The sequence below is a fragment of the Seriola dumerili genome, unplaced genomic scaffold (genome assembly GCF_002260705.1).
Source record: "Seriola dumerili isolate Sdu_G_001 unplaced genomic scaffold, Sdu_1.0 BDQW01000025.1, whole genome shotgun sequence".
Classification (NCBI taxonomy): Eukaryota; Metazoa; Chordata; class Actinopteri; order Carangiformes; family Carangidae; genus Seriola; species Seriola dumerili.
The window spans coordinates 13,563,587-13,585,142 of record NW_019174280.1 but is presented as its reverse complement, the minus strand read 5'-3'; the positions used below and the strand labels follow the sequence as shown (position 1 = coordinate 13,585,142).

The window sequence follows — 21,556 nt, the reverse complement described above, 5'->3', positions numbered from 1 at the left end:
ATGGTGACATGTATCCTTCCAATGTGCTCAGGCTCCTGTCTTTAATCAACCTGTGAGATGAATAGTCTGAGCACAATGAACACCATATCTCCCTTAAAGTGAAATAGATCTGCTGTATATAACCACTGGTCTATGACTTTCAGTGGCTTTTGTTTTGCTTGGGAGCCTATATGGGAACCCTTTAAATTTCAGTTTGCCCCAAGCCTGTTGACCCAACTTAATTCACTGTTGCAAATGTGTTTAGTCTTGGCTCCCCACACGTGAGAACAGGCCTACATACTTGTGCAGATGGACATCCATCCTGATAAAGATCTGGTGCTTACTATACTCTGTCCTCTGCTTAGTGTATGTTTCAGCAGGCGTGTCGAACTCGGGAACTACTTTTAAATGTCAAGTGACAGCGTGGATGAGCATTAAAACAGCCAGTGGCAAGTAGCTAGTCTACATAATGCCATCTGCATTTACACCTTCAAAATAGGTTTTCATCATGTTTCCACTGTAAATCAAAGGGCTCTTCAGTGTACCGTATTTTTCTCTGAGGGGCGCCCTGTCTTTGAGGTTAACCATACACAGCAGGCTGTTGTGGAATGTGTTTTAATAAGAATACCTAAGTAAGCCAGTCATTTATTTGTGGTTGAAGCGGAGTAAATAGCCCTTCAGCTAATTAAGAGTCAAAAGCAGTTTAGGACTATATGGCACAGAAGCTATAGCTGTTCTAAGTGGCTGGATTTACAGACGTCTGAATGGGGATTTGCTTCCAGTTCCCGTCCGCTACTGGAGACATGAGGGTTTTTCCTCACATCTGAACCTCCTGCACTGAATGTTAAATGAGCCACAGTAAAACTGCCTGACTGGAAACGGAGAATTCTGTCTCAGCCTGAATGTACAATATTTTTTCTGAGGCATACTTCTGTACAGACTTTCAGATCTCTGATATAATCCATTCCAGTTCCTCTCCATTGCACTTCCTTTGGCAAATGTTCTATGATTCTGCGGACTTCACTCATATCTGAAATAACTCTTTTATTTCTCGGTACAATGTAGAAGGAGAGTCACAGAGTAGATTTTCAGACATGCCTTCGACCAGGGCAAGCTTCTAAATGTGCCCCCTGCCAGTCTCGATGATCTGATCACAAACCTGGACAGCTGACAGTTCCTCTGAAAGAAACCTCTCATCCCGTTTTTGCTTGAAAGGTCGTCTTGAGTCAAGGCCATGTGGAAATATTTTATTTGCCTGCAGGGAATCCTTCTCTGTTTGAAGAGTTTTGCTGTGTTTCACGCAGCGTGGGTGGTAGTTTGTCCATTTGGAAAACACTGATTATGTACTAGACGGTGCTTCATCTCTAAACCTAAGGATTGGATACTGCTCTCGAGACATGATTATTGATTGCGTCTGGGAAACACATGGTTAGATGAGGTGATCCTCCTACATAACACTTCATACAGAGTGGCAGCATATGCTTCAGTCCTTTTCTGCCAAACCTTGGTTAGCCAGGCCACTTTATATCTGTGCCAGTAATGTTCTAACACAGTCTACCATAGCCTAATTTTGTCTATTGTTGCCTAGTCGACTGAGTTCACTTCTCCTTTGCTCCCCCTCCCTGACTGGTCTCATTATCGAGGTCACCCAGAGATCTGGCAGGTTTCCTCTGCTGGGATGGCAGAGCACTGTTCTGTTCAAGCCATGGATATCCTCAGGAAGCCCTCTAAAAGGGTTGGGCTGTGGCCCCTGGCCTCACCTTCCTCGACAGTCTTCCCCCAGTGGCTTCCATGGCCAACAGGACATCTTTTACTCAGATTTTTACCGGCTCTGTGTTTGATGGAATTCTCCACTATAGCCTCAGTAGTTTTCAGAATTACTATAGCTGGGTGATGCAACATGACACCCTTTGGTTTTTTTCCACCCAACTGTCTTCACTTATCTTTTTCCACATTTGTCATATCTGACTTCATTTATCTTTCTGTTTCTGGTCTGTTTCAAGTGACTGGTTGGCAGAAAAGTGGCACTGCTGTACCAGTCCAGGAAAAAAGATGGGGTTGGTGAAATCTTTACTACTGGAGCAGTTGGAACTGGATGGATAGAGGACTGGGTGGAGCAAAGGATCAATTACTTACAATTACTTTTATGATGGGTTGTGTTGACATGCGATCTCTGGCGGGTTGGTTTTAAGCTGGTGTATCCATGAGTCAGGAGTGAATCTAGACAATTCTATTGGTTCACTTCTTGACGAAACTTTAGTACAATGGAATATAATACAAGCCATTTGGTGACAATTTCAACCTGCCGCTCCCGTCCTGAGTTTTGCGTAGCAAGTGAAAGTGATCACAGTACTGACATTCTAGCATTACATCAGATGCATGGCTCTATTGTAAACTGTTGTCATTGTTCTTTCCCTTTAGAGAATGGGTTAGTCACAAGGCCAGCCCTGTAACAATAGTTAATGCCATGTACACCGCTATTCAACCTGTCCGTAACCGAGCCTCAGTATGATGCACAGCACTGTCGGGAATGTGGTTCCAAAGGATAAACCAGAACAAACATTTTAGGCCCAGGGCTAATGGCTTTTCGCTTTTCTGGAATGCCTTTCTGTCCAGTTATAGTAAACAAGCACTTTCTTTGAAACAACTAACATGATGTGGAAAACATGAATTGAGTGTAGCTTGATTGAGAGATTAGCAGTGCGCCTTGGCAGTGATCTCTAAGCATGCAAGTTATCAGTACCTTGCATGCTGGCTGTGGAATTTTTTAATAACTTTACAAGAGATCGCTTGAGTAGTGTGCCTTTCAGATGCTTTGTAGTGTTCAAGGTATTTATTTTGTGAAATGTAAAAAGTGAACACTGACCCTTCAAGTGGAAGAGTTGAATGACAATCCTCAACATTTTTGTAACGTGACCAAGCAAACAAATTATCAAAAATACTTTTAATATTCCAACCGAGTGCTCAACTCTGATAAGAAAATGTATTTATATCAGATTTGTTGATTTGTTATGTATTTCTATAGCTTCTCAGTGATGTTTATGTTGTTAGAATAACAGACCTAGGTTTGTGTATTATAGTGACAATCAAAACCCAGGCACTTTGTCTGTTATGAATATTATTGTATTTTATGTTTGGGTGTTTTTTTTATATATGATATCAGGCAAACTGCTAAATTGCAAAAAAAAAAAAAAAAAAAAAATGATGTTTGCATTACACGGGAAATATTGCGATATTCAATATTATCAAAATATTATCAAATATCGGCCCAAGCTTAGAGTGGACCTGGTGGAGAGTAAAAAAAGATGTGTATTCATGGGTTGTTACTGACAAATACAAATGACAGAACGCAGACACAGTAGAGCAGAGCAGTAGATACTGTGGTGTACATCAGCTACAATCATACATATACTTTGGAAACTTAAGATGTAGCGGTTTTAACACAGTCCACAGCCTTGCCTCTTTAATAAACTGATCCTACTTTATATTGGCTCAGTCAATGTCTGTAGAGACAAACCGCTGCACTAGTAAGAATGTAGGGAATGCCACGGCTAATTGATTAAGTGAGCGAAGGCTGCTGGGTCTTCGTGCTGTTTCCATTCTCATGTGTGCAGCCACACTGCCTTTTGTGAGCATATAAATTGAATTTGGAATAATAAAGCTGATGATACTCTGATATTCTCTGATATTTGTGTTCATGAGAAATGGGGGGGGGGGTTAACTATATTTTTATGTCTGAATTCTGGCATGGTTACTAATCATCTCCTCTCCTCTGAGCTAATCTTGGATGAATATTGTGTAAATCACTTGGTAATGGATTAGTAGCAATCCTATCACACATTATAGGAGTAGTCATCCGCTGTGGTGCAATACCAGTAATGTGTGTTTTGATGGTGGAACAACACAGCAGCCAACTCACAGTGATGGCTTTTAACACTTTGTGTCTCCTAAAGCATTATCCTGTAACATTTTCTCTGAACCTATTCTCCGTTTTGAGTCTTGGAGCAGGAGTGACATGTAACGCAGTTTTCTTCAGTGAGGTATGACATACTTCAGCTGCACACTGGGAGTAGCCATCTTGATGGAACTGACAGTATCTTGGAATTTAACAGTAAATGACACACGTACGCTCTGTACTGTAAATACACACAAACTCACTTGCACTTTCTTGCTTGGGTGTTTGTATTTTGTATGACTATTGTTCGAGTCAAAATGGGGAGTTGGCCTCCCTCACATCCAGGGTGGAGTAACTGTTACATCAGCTGCACCAGTATTAGTTTCTACTTCAAATATTCCATGAAACTAGATGGTTACAATGCTGGGTAATTCATTTGTAAAGTGAATTTAAAAGGATATTTTTAGGTTCGCTTGGTATGCTAACACACACCAGACCCATATGTTTTAATTCAGGTCAGATGAGCTGTGGTGGATTCAATACTCATGCAAAGAATCTCTCTTATAGATGAAGATTTTCTCTACCCGGACTCCAGATGTTTAATCCTTCTCTCCACCCCATAGCTGCCCTAGTCAATAGCCCACAAATCATCCCTTGTCCTGCCTCCACCCCCACCGCCCTGCCCACATTTCTTAACTAGATGTGTGGACCACTGTCAGACCCAGAATGCTCTTGCACCTTCACTCTCAAGTGGACAGGTTCCCTCCTTCCTGAAATGTGGACTAAGCACCGGCTCATCTGTTGACACTCACAGTAAATCTAACAACCCTAAGAAAACATTCGGTTTATCTTCTTTGTTTTAACCCTTTCCCTCACCCTCTGCGACTCCCTCAACGGCATTCGCAACACTCGCTTTCACGTGCTGCGTTACAGTGGATATGCATAACTTGAGCATGTGCCGTATCGCTTTACAAGGTGGCGGTGGAGGTGGGAGTGCGGGGGTCAGCTGTGTCGGACTCCCCCGTGAAATGCCACTGGGGAATGGGAGGAATCTCAGTTATCTACGCACACACATGAATGTCTGCACACATGTGGATGCATACAGTCACAGACACACATTCGTCTGAAAAGCAGCAAAGCACACATGCAGGTTTACATTCAGCGTTCCTTAAGGGCACCGGGGGCATGAAAATGGTAACGTTTGATTCATTAATTCTGCTGCTATGACCCAGCTAATCCATCACTGTTAACACCAACTGGAGTGGCAATAAAGACGTGGTGTAATACCGGGACAGGGTTCATTCTTATCTTCTGGATGTGGCAAAAAAAAAAAAAGAAGTTGAGCGCAGTCGTGGCATGTGTTCAGTGATTAAAACATCTTGGAGCTTTGTAATGAGAGCGTGCTTTCAGTCAGTGTGAGGAATGAAGGGGGAAAGCATGTGTCTGCTCATGGAGCGTTCCCACCGGGGATCTCTGTCATCTCGAACCATATGTCTGGCCAGAGCAGGATTTCTCAAGAAATGAGAGTGGGAGGATGGATCACAGCCAGCCGAACTTGACTTTTGAGACGGAACATGTGTGCTTGTGTTGTTTTGTTGTTCATCCCGTAATTAATAATTGCCGTTTCATAACTCGGTCCTCTGTGCTGCGTTGTGTGGGACTGGTGTGCTTCAGTTTGTTTTGGTCTGATGTTTTTGAAATCTCCTGCCTGCATGTGTGTGCATGCTAATGTGTGTTCTCTCTGACTAGACACCCATCTCTGAAGAAGGCCCTATGCCTGTGTGTGTGTGTATGTGTATATATATATATGTGTATGTGTGGGACACTCTCACTCACACTCACAGTGATCCATTCATTTGTGGCCTGGCACCCAGATAGGGAGTCCGGTTGAGAAAGACAGAGACTGAGAGAGACTGTTCGGACCCTGCACAGTGACTCAATGCTCGCTGTCTGCCTGGCACAGATTAGATCAACACTGATGAATATTCAGCAGTTGGCCTTCATCGCCAGAGTGGCCTACATTTCAATCAAGGCGAGAGATGGGAGTCGGTCTTCTCTCACTTCGTACGAAAGACATTGCTCTACTTCCTGCAGAGAATCTGAAGGGCTTAATTTCAGAAATAAATTAATTTCTCATATTCTCATATTTTTTTTTTTTTTTTGGTCTCATGTCAAGACTATAAGGTTAGCCGGATAAGTGCAGGGACTAAAACCTAGATCATTTGTGCATATGTCGCAACTTGAGGATACATTTCAGTGTTTGGAACACAGTCCCGTGTAAAAGGAACTGATCCCGACTAACTTTGCATGATCGAGAGCCGTGTGTTGACGATTTGTATTTGCTCACTGGTGTCCATAGAACCCAGGTCTGACGTCACGACACTATTAATGTTTCCAGGAGTAACCTAGAGGCCAATCTTCAGCATTATATCCAAAGTGTATTCTTTTGGTCGAGCTCCCTACTGTTTGGAGCACAGCTTCCTCTCGCAATCCTAAACACATGCCTACCAGACAAAGACAGGAACTGCGCGGATCTAAACTACAGCGAGCAGGAAGTGTGTGTTTGCTTTGGAGTTCGTTGAATGTCTGAGGAGGTAAAGGGCATCCTAGATACGACGCGGACAAAACCATGGGACAAACCACTCACTGAATGTGATTCGATAAGAATCAATAAATGTCCAAAATACACAGACCTTTTATTGAGGCGCATTTTTAGGTTTTTTCAGTTTGTATGGGGGGAATGTGAGCAGATTGGTGTGATATGAACAACACGTGCCACAATGCATGTGTGTTTTCTCAGTTTGCACTAGTTGATCTGTGAGGCAGCGTAGAAAATGGCGATGTGTGAGTGACTATGTTTGTGTTCCTGTGCCACACCAAATGCGTGCCTGTCAGTGAAGTCCATACACCACTAATTGTAAGTGGTTTTATAAAGCTGTGCTTAGGGTAAATGGAGACGATGGAGGGGCATGAGCTTCTCACAACTAACTTGACCAGGCTTTTTCCTTCCCCGAGGCGCTGGTGGGATGTTCAAATGTTTTTCTTTTGTTTTTTTGTTTTTTTTTTAAATGAAGTTTTTCAGTGATTTACCGTCAGAATAACAAGTTGTCCAAAAGGAGATTTTTGCAGATGACAGACTTTTTCTTTTTTCTCTGTACGATTAGATTGTCAGCTGTCTGTTCTCAGGATGTTGTAGTTCCTAGGCTAAACCAACCATTTCCTCTCTTCCTCTCTTCCAGGATGGTTCTCTGGGCAACATAGATGACCTTGCCCAGGAGTACTCTGAGTACTACAACACCTGCTTCAGTGACGTCAGCGACCGCATGGAGGAGCTACGCAAGCGACGAGTCTCCCAAGAGCTTGACATGGTAAATGTATGCTTACACGCACATAAACATACACACATACACACACACACACACACACACACACACACACACACACAGATACAGATGCAGACACTTAGAAAAACCTTGCATAGCAACTAAAAACAGCTGCCATCTCATCTTGCTTGCCTACAAATTGCATTGGACAAATGATTCTTTTTTTTTTTTTTCTTTTTGCAAATCTTTTAATAATGACCCTAAAAATCCCCTTTTAAGAAGAGTCTTGTGGCTTTACACTGGGTAATTTCCACAATTGTAGCCAACAACCTGGCAGAGACAAACAGCAACAGAAGGAATATGAATGTGCACTTAGGTTTTAAGACTTTCACCAAAGGCATTTTGCCTTTACTGGATGTGAATGCAGTGCTGTTCTGGAGGTTCATGGGGGACTTTGAGGGTCCTTTTCACAAGGATGTAGGGTAGTGGGGCACCCCTTTTGGTTGCCAAGCTGCCAGCAAACGTAGGATGGTATGCTGCTGGTGCTGCACACACAAACCGGAGCAAGTGTGGAGTGCTATGCTTACTTCATATGACTTATTCATGGTGAATTTAATTAGTTTGAAGCTTTAGAAAATGCAATTTGGGCTCAATTTCTAAAACAAATAGATACAAAAAAGTAAAAGTAAAATGTCCAACTTAGAAAAAATAAGGCTGGTAGGTGCCACAAGTAAAACTGATCCCTGACAAAATGATGCCTCAGTTCTCTCACCACAGATTTTGCTCACGTTGATATCATGTTACCTCAGCTTTTCTTATTTGAGCTCCCATCCAAATTGTCTGTTGATATGTTTTTGTCTGACATTACTGGTTTTCAAGTTCAATAAGAGGCCTCTTCTGCTTGAAGGCAGCCATGTGGTTTTGCTTGGGCTGACAGGTATAGCTTGGATGAATAGCTGATTTATTGCAGGCAGACATCCTGTTCTCACAGCTTTCAGGAGAGGGATAGGAAAGCATAAAAAAAAAGAAATCCTAGCTGTGGTTACTTAGATGCATTTTGCATCTGATCAAAGGTTAAGTGTTCTTTCTGTGTGGCCACAGACATTGATCTTTCTTTTCCCATCAAGTGACTCTCAGAGTAATAAGGATTACCTCTGGATGTTTTGTAGTTTGAGAAGGTCTCATCCTGAGGAGATAAAACAGGGGAAGGGGAAGCAATCTGGGCAGATTTTTGCAGCCTGCGTAGAAGAAGAGAGAGAAAGAGCTGACTGGGCCCTGAGCCTGAAGCCCGAGCACAGGAGGAGGATAAGGATGTGAGCAGAGGAAGACGAAGGGAGGAGGATGAGGGGAATGAAGAGGAGGAGTGGGGAATGTGAGAGCCTGCAGCTGTCCCGCCACTCTGCAAAGTTTGGCACCAAAATGTAGGAGATGAGGAGAATGAAAAAAACATGACGGAAGGAATATGGGTCAGACAACACACAGTATCAACCCACGCTATATGGACTGAACTTTGCATTGCATTTTATACTTTTTCTAAAATTAGCTTTGGCCATTATTCAAGTGCACAGCAGCCTTTTCTCTACCGAGCTTCCAAGGGTAAGAGTAGTCAAAGACAAAAATTCCTCCTCTTAGGCATTATTGATGTTTTTGTTTTCAGCTTTCACTGTCATAGTCTCACAGGCTGTGGCGCAGTATCTGTAAGACAAAGTGAAATACATTGTGAAAGTAACACACAAGAAGAGTCAGGGGGGAGACAGACAGAGAGAGAGAGAGAGAGAGAGAGAGAGGCAGAGCACAAGAGGCTCAGATGAACTGAGAATAAGGGCAGACAGTGGAATGGACACCCAGTTAGAGAGAGAGAGAGAGAGAGAGAGAAAGAGAGAGAGGGAGAAGTGAACGACTATTGTATCTTGTGAAGTGTGTCCAGAAATCAGTGGCTGAGAGCCAGCGTCATGCAGCCGTCTCCCTCAGGGCCCAATAGCAAATGATTTGAGAAGGTCACAATGTCCACGAGCCACGTTAATGGGGAGACATTTAGCAAGTGGCACTCCTGAGGGACGTGGCCTTTAGGGAAAGACCTGTCACTTGTAAAGGGTACAGGATGGTGGTAGAGCAGTCTGGTCTCCACAAGACCTACTCCCTCTCCGGTCATTGTCTTTCTTTTCGTCTGAATAAAAACGTATAGGTCAGATCCTTTCTATTTTTTTGACAGGGTAACTTCAATCCTTTCGCATCTTTCATAACGTAACTTTTTGAGACAAAGGAGGTCACTCAGTCGCTCCAGATCAGCTCTGGTCAGTAGGCTCACGTCTTTGAGAGCAAAGGTCGCTTTAACTTTGACCTGTCCTTGTCTTCACACTCAGACTACAGGAGGAGGCAGATGTCAGGATGAAGGAGGTGTCGGTGCGACTGACTGGTTCAAGGACTTCGTATATTAACTTTGTTTACAACACATTCCGCAGATTGCTCTTGGAAAAGTCCCTGTGAAAGCCCCAGTGTCTATAGTCTAGCTGTTGTCAGAGAGGTGACACCAAAAAGAAAGAAGAAGCTCTCTTATTTAACTTTCTGTTCTCCAAAACTTTCTCATGTTGACTCTCAGGCTGGCGAGTGGGAACGCTCTGGTTTCTGTTTGGGTTTGTTTTTGTGGGTTTTTTTTTTGCTTTGTTTGCTTTTTTTTTTTTTCTAGCATCACTAACATTTTTACAGAAATGTTTGGAAACTTATCATTTGTGTTTGTCCCCCCCCCCCCATGTCTGCCAACTCTTGAGGGGCCTCTCAATTAACGAAGCGATAGCTGTCTCTGTTGTGGTAAAACTTGAAGGGTCTATTAGGAGCCGATGATGGAGGCTCTCAGAGATGCCTATCGACGTTACCCGCTTCCTGCTCGCTCTCAGATTGGGTTATTTCTATGCATCTTGGTGTTAGTTTTATGAGTCGCGGGGACACAAGGAGTTAAATAAACATCCCCCTTTGGGAATGTGACCTATGGATTAGTGCTACCATGCAACAGTTTCCCAGCGCTTCCATAGACAGCAAGAGTTTGGATGGCTCTCGCTGGCGTGCTGGTTTGGTGATGCGTGAGCTTTATTGTTGGAAGTGGCAGGAAGTATCAAAATGGAGCAATAGAACAAGTTCAGCAACTTAAACAAAACGTTGTTGTTTTAAGTGACGGGTCAGTGAACGGTGAGGCCAAAGGCTAAAGATTACCTTTTAGCCTGAGCTATAAATTTCAGATCCATCCTTTAAGCAGGTCTATGTTGTGGATAATTGCCGGTGTAATTGCTGTCAATGTAATTTGTATAATTAAGTGTTTAATCTTTGTTGTCTCTTCCACCTATTTAACAAATTACAAAAACGTTAAGCCCATTAGAAATAACATGGCGCTTACAGGCAAAGAGGGCTGTTCACTTCCACATCATTTCATTTCCATACATAATTACAGAGCTTATACGTTTGTTTTCATATTCTGTCATTGTCCTTTTCAGAAAAACTTTCAGAAGCAATTTGTCTTTTATGGAAAGAGGTGATGGTGTTGACATTTTCTTCTCACCCCCCAAGTTCTTCTGTGCTACCTGTGATATCAAATCTCATGAATCGGAATAAGGTGCATCAGTTCAGGAAGTGAATTTTTCAAGTTGTCAAATTTGATCTATCAAGAAAATTCTTAGAATGATCAGGTTAACGGCCGCGATGACATACATCGTACTCTGAGTGATTTGAAGTTAATGTGACCATAACACTTTATCAGATCTGCAATTTCTTGTCTGTCATTTTCTTGTTTTCTGTTCCTTTTTCACATCTAGCATTGCCTCTGTTCTTTAACCTTTGCCACCGCAGCCACATACTCATGTTATTCAGTGTCAGTGTGACTGTTTTTTTTTTGCTGCTGAAGGTGAAAATATGCCAAATGGATGCAGAAGCTACAGGAGGGATCCCATCCATGCAAGACACGCAGAGACCGGTTGATGGGGTGGATAATCGTGTATAGCCGAAGGAGGAAAACATCAAACTAGATGATAGCATCTCTCTCAAACCACTGTGATAAAAGAAATGACACACATTAAAGACAGATCAAGATGGATCATTGTGGAATTTGTGGTTGTGAGACAAACCTTTTTCACACATTTCTACATGCTGTAACAGTGGTGAGACATTGCAACAGTGTCTTTTGGTGATATCCTTCAGGCTATTGTTCAATTGTGGTAAACAGAGAGGATTAAGATTACATCCTTTTGATGCTTTGGCCAAAATCCTTGAGTTGCTGGTGTCACTGTTGACTTCATGACTGAAGCACTTTTGACACAAAAACGACTCAGCTGGTGTCGGACTGATCTGCTCGCCTCAGGAATGCTTTGTTATGCTTTTCTAGCTGAGTAGTTGGACAGTCGGGGGGTCAAGTACAGACTTGTGTTTTGTTTTGCCATGAGGTGAGGAACAGTGTGGATAATGTGCTAATGCCTGCGTCAAGTTCGTCAGTCAAAGTGGGTCAGTTCAGCTGGGTTAAAACTACAGTGTAGCAGAAAGACAAACTGTAGGGAATTCTGCTGCTTATTTGTTCTTTCTACCTTCAGGGCTTTGCCCAGAAATGTCGTGAGTCAACACGCTCAAACACACACACACACACACACACACACACACACACACACACACACACACACACACACACACACACATCTTTGTTGCAATAAGATCACTGTTCAAATGATGTTGGCATAGCTGTTATTGGCATAACCCCTGTGGAAATCAAATGGTATATTTGTAATTTTATTGTACGATTTATTAGTCAGTGATGGGATTGTGACTGTCCTTTGTAATGTGTAATAGCTCTGGTATTTGTCTTGAAATACCAAAACAATGATGATCCACAAGGCTCAGGAATGCTCCACGCTGTAGGCATACAAGCCTCTGCTGCAAGTATGCACACACACACACACACACACACACACACACACGCACACACATACACACACATACTCTCAAAACTTCTGGAACGGAAGCAGGTAGAGGTGTTGCTGAGTGTGGTCATGGTTTTTTTGTTTCTCATAGGTGAATTTAAAGCAGCTCAGAGGTGGCATGGCATGCTGGTTTATACTGCCCACTGAGAACATGAGTTTCCTGCTTTTGTGTGTGAGATTTTAATGGTGATGCAGGCTTGTGTGTGTGTGTGTGTGTGTGTGTGTGTGTGTGTGTGTGTGTGTGTGAAAGAATCATAAGTGAATGTGTGTAGATCTTGCTATGAGATCTTCCAAATGAGCCGGTTCTGCTGGCTTTCACCGTGCCATACTGGTCCCACCGCTAACGTCTTTCTTGGCTCGCTCCGGGCTTTCCAGTTGGTACCTGTCCCTCCACATGAGCAGTCCTTCCAAGCAGCCTCATATTCGCCCACCCAGTTTTACTCAACCATTCCAGTTGGCATACCTCCACCGAGCCACCTGGTCTCTAGTTTTGCCGCATACACTCCCTATTTTTGCCTCTGAGGTTGGCTCTAACTCCACTGTGGCGAACTCATGTCTTTGGTGGGCCTTGCAGTCATGTTTGGACTAAACTGCCGCCATTTAACACTCATCTGTAGTTCTATCCTCTCCCTCTCATTAGCAGTCTGGTCCTGCAGCAGCAAAACAGAATTTAGCAGTAGTTTCTGGCTTAATGATGGAAAGCAACGTGGTGCTTGGAATTGCAGTCACTTTACAGGAGCTTTTGATGCCGTGTGTGTGTGTGTGTGTGTGTGTTGGGGCTGGGAAGTTTCCGATGCTAGTTTCCCTGTCTGCCGACATCGTGATCCTCATTAGCCAGAGCGCTCTCTCTTGCGTGCTTCCGTACCGCCTTCTCTCTCTTTTTATTTTAACTCAATTCAGTCACGCTTAAGCAATCAGGGTCTTGCGTTCGCATCACACTTGCACGCACGTACACACACAGAGCGGATTGCGCACAAACAACCCTTTGGACATCTGGAGGGAAAACACATGGCACACTCACATACACATAGTTGCCGATCCGGGGTAACTAGGGCAGTATCTCAAGCTGATGCTGGTAATTTTATGCAAAGGATAGCATGCCCCCTCTGGGAGTGTGATGTGAGAACTAAGGTTCAGACACACACACACACACACACACACACACACACATATATATATATATATACAGACACCCCCCTCAAATATGCATCGATTAGATATTCTCTTTCCGAAAGTGTCAGTTCTGCTGGCAACTTGTTCACCGTTCACTTTTTCTCTTCCATTAGCGATGCACAAGTCTGACAGAAGCCCACGTTTACCTTGGGAAGCTTTTACACCAAATTTTTATCGTTGCGACAGATTCATCTCACAGATCCGCAGTGTAAGGAAAACGGGATGCAGGTCTTGTTTTTATTTTTCGCTGATCTTCTCCTCGTTTTTTTTCGCCCTCTCACTCCGTCTTTCCATGTCAGAGATGGCCCACACAGACGGGGAGTAAGGGGAAGCTGAGGAGGAGTAGGTGGAACAGAGGGCCGCTTTGTGTCTGTCTCTTAGGGGCTCTATCTGTGGAAGTGGAGGCGAGCTGTGTGTGTGTGTGTGTTGGGTGTCTGTCCAAATTTATTTCTGTGTTATGTATGTGACTATGTCAGGGTCTGTATCTTTTTTTTTGTGTGAGTCCGTGTGTGATGCCGTGAGCTGACAGTGTGGCAGTGTATTTTAAAATAATTTTAACAACCAGCTGGCACAGTGCCTGTAGTGATCAACTGGCAACACTGGCATATCTCTCCTGTCACTGCAGTCCAGAGAAGCCACCAAAGAGGATCTGATAGCAGAACCGATCTGCCACTGCCCTTGTGAAAGTATCCAGGACTGTGCATGTGGGCACACATGCAGTTCACAGTGCCTCTCCTTCTTTATGTACCTTTTTTTCTGAGTACACCCACATTATTCTGCACAATGCAGTTGTTTAAACAGAGCTGACTGCTGAAGTTGTGCTTGTTTAAGGGATAGATGTGTTGTTTCTTTGTCTCATAAGCTCTGCCCCAAAAAAAGAGCCATATAGCCCTGTCCCAGATTTTCCTAGTGCACAGCCTGACAATGTAACAAGACCAACCCTTGTACCTCTGTAGGTCTGGTAGGTGAAGTTTTTATGACCTTAGACAGGTACCTGCTCTCTGACTTATGGGAATCCCTATATTCCCTGGGATGGACAAATTGTTTTGGGGCTCTTTTGACATTACTTGATTTACTTCCCAAAGAAACTTCCGGACCCGTCCCTCTGCCCGCTTGATCACCGTAACAGACACATGGATAAGCAGACGAATGAGCTAGGAGGACTTGTAGTGCTAAAGATAAAGATAAAGCCCGCCAGATTGTCTCGCTAACATCTTTACACTCTGCCTTCAGTTGATTGCAGCTGTGATAAGTGTAGGGTTCAGGCTAATTTTGAGGCTTTTACCCACCTCAGCACTTCAGGTCTTCAGCTGATATGACCCGAGGGCTGCAGGCTCTTAAAGAGCTCTTAAAGGAGGTTATGTCACTTCTGACTAAGTCCTTTAAGTATTACTCGTGCTTAGTGGGCAAGGGTGTGGAAGGATTGTACTCCCCTTCCCCGAAGCCCAGTCAGAGAAGAAAAAAGGTTAAACTTAAGGTCACTCTGACTAGGAAGCATGAACAGACCAAGTGAAGGAAGCGTACAACATCCAGCTTCCTATGACTGTTATCCTACAATCTAATATCTGGGTGTGGAGATAGAGGATGATGCGCATTTTCTCATAAATAACTCTTTTCCGATTCCCACTCTCCATATGGGAAACTCCAGGTTCCATTTGTCATTTCTTTGTGGCAGCAGCAGCAGCAACTTCCATTTAGTGCTTTTAGGAAGGTAGTCGCCTAGCAGCCGTCAACCTGCCTTCCTCAGGGCCCTGTAGGCATCCTCGCTTCACTAATGTCAACTCCTTTATGCAAGCGTTTTCTAGTGCAATGAAAAGTTAAAATGCCCCTCAAACTGATGAATAGAATATCTGTACAAGATGAGGGAATTCACTTCAGCTTTAGCAGGGAGAGTTCTGTTAAACCTTCAATTTCAGCCACAGACTTCTAGAGAAACTAAACAAGATGCATTGGAGTGTTTGTGTTATTAACATCCAAATCCTTGAAATGTCTTTTTCTCATTTCATTTTGTGTATGTACCAAAAATAGAGATGGTAATATCAGCCAACGCATCATAAGATGTTTCTTGTAATTCCTCTGTATCTGGTGAAATATGAAGTCAGACAGAAAGTAGAAACAGGAACTTGTTTTAGCTTATGTTTTCTCAGTCAGACCCAAATGTCATGACCTGAATTTCGACAAGACTATGACATTGACACTTCCTCAAAAATGTCCCAATATATCAAAGCAAAAAGAGCTCCCCTTAAAATAACTTACTAAAGCATCTTGTTGACTAACCCCATCTAAGCTCACTCCCATGCCCCAGGCATGGAGAGTAAAGCCACATATTTCTCATTGTGCAGTGAGCAGAAATATGACCATTAGAAATGAACAATGTTGACATGACAGTAACCTCAAGGTTAGGGATCCAGGCCTGTGAAAATCTGGTTACTCCCCTTAAGCTAAGTGCTTTCTGTGGTGCTTAGGAGCCCACACTATAAGACTGTGGCACAAGGAGTTAGGTAATCTCCTCCATGAGAGTCGAGAGCACACTAGAAGACACCACCAAGAAACTATGCACTCCACCAATCCCTCAAGGCTGTTCGTTGGCTTTAAATGATCACATGCTCCAGTTTGAAATGTAAGTAGCAGACTTGTTGTGGTTGTGTAGTCCCCATGTCTGTCAGAGTATTTGTTTTGAGGCACAGCTGTATCTGGATAGGCCATAAAGAGCACACCTGCTTTAGGCATATGCGAGAACCAGCCCTGTGTAGCAGTGAAAACAACCCTGACACAGACATTTTCCTCTGTTTTTGTACACGACAGTCATTTAAGTAGTTTGTTCCTGAAATTCATGTCTGAAGCTTTACCCGGTCTGGAAATCTGTTTTCCACAGAAGCCGGTTTTCTCTTGTGTGCTGCCGTTTCATTTAGTCAAATGTGGTGTGTTGTCTTCTAAAGATGTGATGCAAACCAGCAGGTGTTACCTTGTGTTCAGGGAGGGGCACACTGACGTCACTGGAAGCACACAGTGGAATTCATGGAGACTCTGGTGTGTCGAGTGCTTTTGTCATGTCTTGTTCTCTAGAAAAAGACTGCACCACTGCCCATCGGTATTCTGTAACAATTAAAACAGGTATTGCAGGTTCTGATACCCAAAGCAAGACTTGACTTGTCGAGCTGTCGGCGGAGGGCTGGGCACACGTGCTCGTGTTTGTTTTCAGTCACATGCAGGTGTGTCTACATGAACCTGACCAAAGAACGTCTTTCCCACATGAATGCATTGTTAAACATCCACTGTTTCTGGTGTCAACTGACCTTTCTTCTCCATATGCAGAACTTGTTTAACCTTTTTAGTCCCCTGTGATATTAAGTGATTGATCTCTGACACTGACACCTGACCTTCTTTACTTCTCTTTCTCTTTCTCAGGAGAAACAAGACCCAAGCAGCACCTCTCTGCAGCTCCGTAATGAGATCCAGGTAGGCAGAGACATTATGTTCCCAAAACACTTGAAGCTGCATAAAAGTAACATGTGTGGCTTTACTGTGTCTGTTTTACACATGCCTGTCTCCTTCTCTCTGTCCTCAGGAATCATTAGGCTTCAGCAGTGAAGTGTCGACTCCAGAAACGGACAGAAAGTACGTTTTTTTTATTTGTTTTTTTTTTTTCACTCTATCACTGTAACATGTGACCAGAGCCAGTGTGGAACCATGAAATGAATGCTTGGATTGAAATGTGTGTCTGTTGCATGTCAAAACAATGTGCAACGCAGCCTGCGTCTGGATCACATCAAACCGTACATGCCTGCACACGAAATCGCGGATCACACATGGCCTTTCTGAGTGTCCGCCGCTGAAGATGGAGAGAGGCAAATGGAAATGCACGCACCTCCACATGCAGCTCATGTGATTGATAGATCTCTTGTGTGACAGCTTGTACAAAAGGTCGCCCATGGGGTGCCAAGGTCACCTCCGCAGGTGGAAAACTCTAAACTCGTGGATGAGTGTGGTGACGTGTGAGTGGGCGTTTGACACAGGTTCAGCTTTGACCGACATTGGCCTTAGACATAAAAACGTAAATGAAAATGCTGATTTCCTGACTGACACGTAAAATTCACTTTCAGTATATTAATAAGTTAATACATTGAAATATTTGATATTTAAAAAGAATAAGAAGGAATTTTGATCTAAAAATATCGTGAAAAATAACTAATTTAAGTATAATTTGTATATTTAGTGCAAACACATAGAACAACTTAATTACTAACTAATTACCAGCTTACGAGGTGGGGTCCCTAATCTCCCCCAGTCACATCCCTGCTGTGGTTAAAGGAAAACCACTGACTGCTGGACTGAGCAGGTCAGGCGGAGGAAGCAACCATTCTCCGTTCTCTGGCCGTCCATGTTTCCTTCCTGCCTTTGTGTCCAGCAGGGGAGAGAGGGGGAGACAGAGAGGGTGATGGCCAAATGATTACAGCAAAGATGCATGAATGAAAGAGCAGGATGGAACCGGGCATGGGTGGGGTTCCTTTTCACTGGTTCCTGTAACACAAAGTGTGTGTGTTCATTTTCGCACACCACTGAATTTTGTGCACGTGAAATTTCTCCACCATGTCCCGCCGTTAGATTACTGTTATACACTGTCATACAGATTTAAAGCAATCCAAGTTGGTCTGCTAAAGAACTCTCACAAACATTTGACCTCTTTACAGGCACTGGGTTTGTTTGGTTTCTGTTAGGCAAGAATATATTCAAATATTTGCTTACATCAAGATGATTAATGAAGATTTCTATACAGTGCAAGTTCCTTGGATCAAAAAAAAAATCCCTATCTCATTTAAAGAAGTGTTTTGGTGAAGACGAGTGGATAGAAAGATTAATGCAGGGATTGGAAGCCCCAGTCAAAGCCCAGTTCCATGTTTGCTGGGGCCAGAGGAGAAATAAATGTTAGTGTTACTTTATCATCATTCTTCCTAATTTCATGCATTTGTTCCTGACCGTCACCCTTGTGTGACCCTCAGTGGAATTGTCATGTTCACGTGAAGACCACGTGCGGCAGAGGAAGTGCATACCACAGACATGATCTCCTCTCCTAAGGCTGTATATGTTGCACAGACAAAATGCTGAGGATGATGGGAACCAGATGCCAGATTTTCGAATGACGTCTCTCTGCTGCTTCGAGAGAGGCCCACAAAGAGCCTGTAACTGTACTGTTCTCCCTCTTCCTCCTGTCAGTCTGTTTTTTCTCTGTCCTCCATCTCCTTTTTCATAAGTATTCCGACTTTATCTCACAGTGAGTCTAATGTAACAGTTCCATATTTTACCCCTCTCTTCACCTCTGTCACTTCCCTTCTTTCTATCTGTTTCTCTTCCTACAAAGCCTCAAGCTCCATTTTTGGTGTGAAAGTTAGATATGAGGCGCTTTGTATCATCCTTTATCTAATTAACCTAATTTTTAAAGTTTTTATGCTCGAGGACAAAATCTCCTTCCTGCCCCTCAGAACCTTTCTTTTTTTGTAATCCATCCTTCACCGCCAGCCCCTCTCCTCTCTGTTACAAAGCCCATTGTCCACTCTCCGCCGTGGTGAATGGGTTGCAGGTAGAGTGATTTATCATGTGCAGGCAGACTGATAGACAAGCCCCCTCCATTCCTCAGACACATTCCTCACAGCCCCGCAAGGGACACGCGTGCACGTTCACACGCACGGACACGGATACCCCCATCATCACCTCTCTGCAGGACAATAGCACCCAGAGGAGATTACCCAGACTTCATCTCGGGGGCTGGGGGGCTGTGCCACCCCTGCGTCTGTGTGTCTCCTTGTCGCTTTGCTAGCAGGAGGGTGGTGGGCACAGCTCCCATAACTCCTGCTATGCCAGTGATGATAACAGAGCACTCTCAAAAGGCAGGCGGGTTCAAGCTGGGGACTTCCTGTTTTGGAATGTGATTGATTGGTGGGTATTGTTGACCCACAAGCTTATCAGTGAGGTTAACAGCAGACGTAAATGGAAGGTGGTGAAAGCCCACGTGTGCACAGACACGAGGTACAAATTGTCGATTGTTGGCTCTAACGGGTTTGTCAGACTACGTTTAGTGGCATTTTTGCTACTGGATGTGGAATCCCAGCTCATGCGATTGATAATCAGATGGAAATGTAAGCCATGCCATATGAAGAATTACCTTGTCAGCATCTTTATCACTTTGAGTGTTGCAGCCCTCACGGAGCTGTTATTTGCTGCTAAGAGTGGACAGTGTTTGTAAATGGCAGGAAAATGCTCATACACTTAAAATACACTTAAATACATGTTGAGTTTTATCAACTGTGTCCGTTTTATCTGTATGATTTTCTATTTTCCTGCCATATGACCTTCTGTCTTCCCTTCCATGCGACCTCTGACCTCTTCCATGACCCCTGAAGAGGTCGTCCCTCTGCTCTTCCTGTGGACACTGCCACTGTCGCACAGGGTCGCTCCCTTTCATTGTCTCTACTAGAACACCGGAGATCACCTCGCTCCAGGTGGCCCGCCTTGTAACCATGCAAAAAACACAGTCACTACACACACGCATACATGTGTGCATTGTTGTGATTTATGCTGAGCGCAGTGAAAACTTCCAGTAAGAGGCAAAAATGGAGACGCGCAGCTGTGTGTCCAAACCATGCTACGTGCCGGTCTATCGTCTTTCCTGGACAGCAGCTCAGTCACACAGGATAGGAGCTGTGCCTGAGCATGTGATTCAAATGATAGTTGTCTACGCAATCATCACTCATTGAACTGTCATGCTTTTTTTTTCCTGATGTAAACTATCTACAGGCTCTATAGTGTGTTTCTCTGTTGTATTTGACCTTTTCTGCATTGTGCAACTAATGCATATTTTCCAAAACGTTACTCGCAGTTGCACATCTCTGCAGTAGTACCATATGTTGTGAAGCCTCATGCTAAAGCATGAACGGCACTCACAGCTTATCATTCTGAAAATTACTAATGCTTTACATCCCACTCAGCTAACATGCTGTCAGACACAGAGCAAACTTGCACTCGTATAGCTAAGGGCATTAGCCCGTTTTTGATTCTGCCTCCATTCACCAACACTTGTAGCACGTTAATTTGCACAACACAAGAGAGGTATCCTGGGAAGCAACTTTCACCTGTCCTGCATAGGGTCAACCAAAAGTTAAGATACTGTATTTTATAATAGGCCTTAAAGAGAAAGTTGGCTTCTTATGCTAATGAGATAAAAGCAGTTAAATGTCCCTTACCCAATGCAAAGAGCAGAATTCTAAATAGAAAGGAATGCCAAAGATTTAAGGTTAAACCAATTAAGTTGCCTAGCCTCACAATGCCTGGACTGACACACCCTTTGAAAGACATTCAGACTCCTGTGTGAGTGCGTGGATGTGCGTGAGTGCATGCATGTGTGCACTGCATGGGAGGTTAATTTATAGAGCATTGGGGGAAAGCGGGGGGAAGCGGCGCTGCTTCTGAAAAGCTTCTATTGAGTGAGTTCTTTTAGCATTAGCTTTGGCCCTAGCCTATCTGAGGGGGGATGAGCAGAGGGGCAAACCATACAGGCCTCCATTCAATTAGCATCTCATTATGTTGCCATGGCAGCCGGGCTTTAAGCCGCGTGAAGATTTCCCATTGCACCCAAAGAGGGCTGCCATGTCTGAACAAACATATGAACACATATGCACACACACATATATACACACACACACATATATGCAGACACTTGAGAGGGAAGTGACCTGTACATCTTGCTTTGAACCTGTCGCACACTTTCACATTGCTTCACTGGCAGCCACCTGTCTCAGCTGTGTGCTCATGTGCAATTGACTTTGAAATCATAAAGGGTGTGTGACGGTGTGCAAGTAAGAGACAGTAAAAGAATGAGACGGTTATGCATTTTGATTTACTTAATAGGTCTCTGAGAGTCTCAACTGGACCAATTGGCTGTTCTTATCTCTCCTTTCCCCCCTTATGATTTATTTCATTTTAATTGAAAGGATGGAAAAGCTTACAGTGTGCAGCAGCCACCACCACTCACTGTCACTCCCACACTCACTCACTCACACACACTCACACACACACACAGACACACAGACACACACAGACACACCTGTAGGGCGTTATCCACAGACATAATCCGTCCTGAGGCTTCACTTCCTCTTTACCGTCTTACTCAGCCCACTTATCCCTATCTGAAAACAAAGTCTCTCTCTCTCTCTCTCTCTCTCTCTCTCTCTCTCTTT

At 43.7% G+C, this 21,556-nt stretch overlaps 1 protein-coding gene across 3 annotated transcripts in view; it reads left to right on the top strand.

Moving 5' to 3' along the window:
• sash1 (SAM and SH3 domain containing 1) overlaps nt 1-21,556 on the top strand; it is a 161,356-nt gene that overhangs the window by 111,256 nt on the left and 28,544 nt on the right. For all 3 annotated transcript variants that reach the window (XM_022768034.1, XM_022768025.1, XM_022768040.1), the window contains exons 2-4: nt 7,114-7,242; nt 16,734-16,784; nt 16,894-16,943. In XM_022768034.1, coding sequence (XP_022623755.1) covers nt 7,114-7,242; nt 16,734-16,784; nt 16,894-16,943 — 230 coding nt within the window. The remainder of the gene's footprint in view (nt 1-7,113; nt 7,243-16,733; nt 16,785-16,893; nt 16,944-21,556) is intronic.